Source organism: Kryptolebias marmoratus, linkage group LG22 (genome assembly GCF_001649575.2).
Source record: "Kryptolebias marmoratus isolate JLee-2015 linkage group LG22, ASM164957v2, whole genome shotgun sequence".
Classification (NCBI taxonomy): Eukaryota; Metazoa; Chordata; class Actinopteri; order Cyprinodontiformes; family Rivulidae; genus Kryptolebias; species Kryptolebias marmoratus.
In genome coordinates, this window is record NC_051451.1 from 6520473 (window position 1) to 6524362 (window position 3890).

A 3890-nucleotide genomic window follows, 5' to 3' on the forward strand; every position below is an offset into this window, starting at 1 on the left:
GGAGACCTGAACAAGTCTTACTTTGTTAAACTTCAAGTTTGTCAGCTGTACAAAACAAGTTCAGGCACTTTGATTAAAAACAAAAGATTATTCCTGATTAAAGATTAGATCAGCTTCAGCCTCCTCAGGTTATTTGTGCTGCTCCTATCATGACTCAGCAATCCCAGGTTGTTTGTTAGGTTTTCTATTTAATGTTAAATTGATATAGTACTACATTTATCATTCCTCGTTAGGAAAGGGATGTTCTGTTCTGTTCAATGGTAACACAACCTTTCTTGTACTGTTTTTTTTTTTTCCTGAAATGTTCCAACAGTATGTTCAAACCTTAAATAAAGTTAAATGTTTCTGCTTCATGGACAGAGTAAAGACACCAAATACATCTGTAATCCTGGATTAATATTCTGAAATAATGACAGTTAAAGCCCTAACCACACAGTCTTTTTTAAATTAAATAAACATTATTTTATTCTCAAACACAATTTGATCAGACTGTCAGTGAATGTTTAGTCAGGAAGTTTTAATCAAACATCTGATTGGCATGTTATTTTTACACTGATTCATAAAGAAACTCACTAGATTGACAACTTAAAAACTGTTATCAGTCCAATTATTAATTTTACATTCCTGCAAAACTCTCAGTTTGTGTTTGTAATTTGAGTTTGTTTCTGTTGAGTTTTTGGCTTTCTGCCTTGTGAAGATCAGTAAAAATGATCAACACCGAATTAAATCAAAACAATGATCAAACTTAATAAACGAGTAAACATTTTTTTAAATGGTCCATATTCACCAGTAGGGTCGGTGGGGTTTTATTTTTCCTTACGAGTGACTCATCACCACACAAATCATCTTTGATTGTGTGCGTCATGACGTCAGATTCAGAGCGTCAACCGCCTGGTCTTAGTTTAAAGCGCCTCTTGGTGAAATGACAAAAGTTTTTCTGGGTTTTTCCTGAAATTCCAGCTGTGTTCTGAGGTTCAGGTGAGTCGGGTCGGGCCGAACCGCTTCAGGTGTACTGTCACGTGCTGTGGACCCACTTCTGTGAGACCTGCAGCCGCTCTCAGGTGGTTCTGCAGCGTCTGTCTGTCTGTCGTCTGTCCGGTCCGTCCGTCCGGGTTCCAGTCCAGATGAAGTCCAGCAGATCCAGGTTAATCCTGACCCGGATCTCTTCCCGAACATCAGGGTCCGGTCTGAGGTCTAACTGTGGTTCTGGTTCTGCTGGAGCAGCTGCTTCCACTGGTTTCACTGGTTTTAGTTGAGTCTACAGCTGTTTCAGAACCAGTTCCATGACAAACTGGACCACAATCAGAGGCTCAGTGCTGACTATCAAAGTAAAAGTCTCACAGAACCCAAACAGGTGGGGTTCGTTTGGGTTTTAAATAGATTTGATCAAAGAAAGAACCTATCAGTCGTCTGAGCCAATTAAAACATTAATTACCTGATTAATTAGAACCAGGTGTAGAGGGTGGATCAAAGGTCCAATTAGCAGGAAAATTTGCTCAAATTAAAACATAAATCAATCAAACTGGAACCAGAAACAGGTTTTATGTTTTACAGTGATTGATGGAAGTTTTTTTTTAATAGTTTTGTTTTTAGGTAAAAAGGGAAAAAAATTAATTTGAACTTTTTACTAAAATTAAATTTTGAAATCAACGTAAAATTTAGAAATTGAGGGGAAAAAATTCTCATAAACATAATTAATAATCATGTTTTATCTTTTTTTTTTATTAATTTTACTTGTTAATTATTTATTTGTTTATTTATTTTGTATATATATATATATATATATATATATAGAGAGAGAGAGAGAGAGAGAGAGAATGTATGTGTCAAGATCTGAGGCTGGTTTAATCTTTTTTTATCAACTGTTTTTGCTGTTTTAAACTCCAAATTAAATCAAATTGTAAATCTTTAGCTTCCAAAATACACACTTTACAAATGTCACTTCCACACAGGAGGACATCCCATAATATACAGAGTTGTGGTTTTAAAGGACACTAACCCCAAACACATGAACAACAAAATGTGTGGCTTTTATATCTTTTCCTTTTTATAGAGTGTCCTTTTAGCTCGTTTCCGATGCAGACGGCAGCGACTCGCTGTTTTAAAACGAACCGGGAAAAAATTCTGAAAGAGGGAAATTAGAAATAACTCGTTAATGCCTGTAAGTGGTTCAAGTTCTGATGTTTGTGTCAGCGTGATGAAGACGTGCTGTAACGTTCTCCACAGTTGTGATGTCCACCACGTCTCAGAAGCATCGGGAGTTTGTCGGAGAGCCCATGGGAGACAAACCAGTGACGGCTCTGTCGGGAATTGGAGAAACAATTGGCAGCAAGCTGAAGGAACAGGGCTTTGATAAGGTGATGAAAATAATAACTCCTCCTTGTTCAGAACCTCCCAGTAAGAAGCCTGGTTCTGGGAGGTTCTGAAAAGAAACTCTGATGACTGAGAGGGAAATATTCTCGTCTCACAGTCAAACAAATATATTATCTGCCTGTTTTAGTTTTAAAAAGGAAACAATTATAGCAGTTTAACAGAAAAAAATAACTACACCTGATAGAATGTGGATTAATGACTTTTAGTTTTAAACTGGTGACATGTATGCTCCAACAGCCGAAATCATAAATATGACACTCAACCATCAGTCTGTGAGAGTAATTAGGTTCTGTTTTTGTTTTCAGGCCTACGTGGTTCTGGGTCAGTTCCTGCTGCTGAAGAAGGACCCTGAGATGTTCACTGACTGGCTGAGAGACGCCAGTGGTGCCAATGCTCGGCAGGCTGCAACCTGCACTCAGTGCCTGAGGGAGTGGTGTGAGGCCTTCCTCTGAAGCTCCGCCTCTTCCTGTCTCAAGTCTGCTCAGCTGTTTTGCCGCCAATGTCGGAATCCGTAGGATCTAGTTCTGCTGCTCGCGGTTCTTGCCAGGTCCACCTGACAGGTGTTCTCTGTTTTTCTAAGCTTTGTTCAAATATTTACATGAATTAAATCTTTCTATCACACATGTTTGACTGTCATTCATTCCAAGGCAGTCCCGGGCCAGCGAAGACATGGTCTCCCCAGCATGTCCCGGGTCTTCCCCGGGGTCTCCTCCCAGGTGGACATACCTGAAACACCTCCCTAGGGAGGCGTCCTTTACCAGATGTCCAAACCCATAAAAGTGCTTGACATCATCACTGGTGCGGTACAGATCAGTCTTTTCCAATGACTGGTTCTTTCTCCACATACTTTGGGTTATTAGTACAGGCAGCCCTCTGTTGTTACTTGAGGTCCAAGCACCTGGACTGGATAAAAGCTAATTCAAAGTCAGGAACAACAACATAAAGGTCTAGATTAGCGTTTCTCAACGGGGGCGGTACCGCCCCCTGGGGGGCATTGAGAGGATGACGGGGGGCACTGGCAACAATATTTTCAAAAAGGGGGCGTTGATATTCTTTTGGGGGGCGTTTGCTTAAAGGTAAAGTTTACACAAAAGATTCACAACAATATCAGTTTAAACTTTGAACTACTTGCAAAAATAACTGTATATAGTGTATATAGTAACTGATATTCAACAAGGATATCATTTGAAATTAAGATTTCATGTTTTTATATGTGGTTTGACTGCTGACTGCTTTTAAATCTCCTGAACACAAAGTTCATGTTATTCAGCTGAGAGGACGGAGGGAAAGAATCAGGACAGACAGGAAGGAGACAGGTTGGTCTTATATTAGCTGGAAGTGTAGGAACAGCCACTTAATACCAGGTGGTTCATTTAAAAATATTATTTATATTTAAAAAAGTGCATTAGCAAGATGTGTAATTTATTTAAAGCTATTAAATAATACTTGTTTGACCATGTGACTTAGAGAAGAACACAGAGAGGGAATGAAGGAGACAGACATGAGGTCGGTGATCA

At 39.3% G+C, this 3890-nt stretch overlaps 1 protein-coding gene across 1 annotated transcript; it reads left to right on the forward strand.

The window, feature by feature from the left end:
• The first annotated feature begins 519 nt into the window (after nt 1-519).
• LOC108246234 (barrier-to-autointegration factor-like protein) lies at nt 520-2994 on the forward strand. The gene is made up of 3 exons (XM_017433666.3): nt 520-978; nt 2227-2357; nt 2679-2994. The coding sequence occupies exons 2-3, from the start codon at nt 2232-2234 to the stop codon at nt 2823-2825; spliced, it is 273 nt and encodes a 90-aa protein (XP_017289155.1). The 5' UTR covers nt 520-978; nt 2227-2231; the 3' UTR covers nt 2826-2994.
• Nucleotides 2995-3890: the final 896 nt, after the last annotated feature.

Excerpts from the sequence above, each read along its gene's own strand:
- LOC108246234 (XM_017433666.3), top strand. The coding sequence starts at position 2,232 with ATGTCCACCACGTCTCAGAAGCATCGGGAGTTTGTCGGAGAGCCCATG. Across the intron at positions 2,358-2,678 it reads AGGAACAGGGCTTTGATAAG|GCCTACGTGGTTCTGGGTCA; the intron begins GTGATGAAAATA and ends TTTTGTTTTCAG.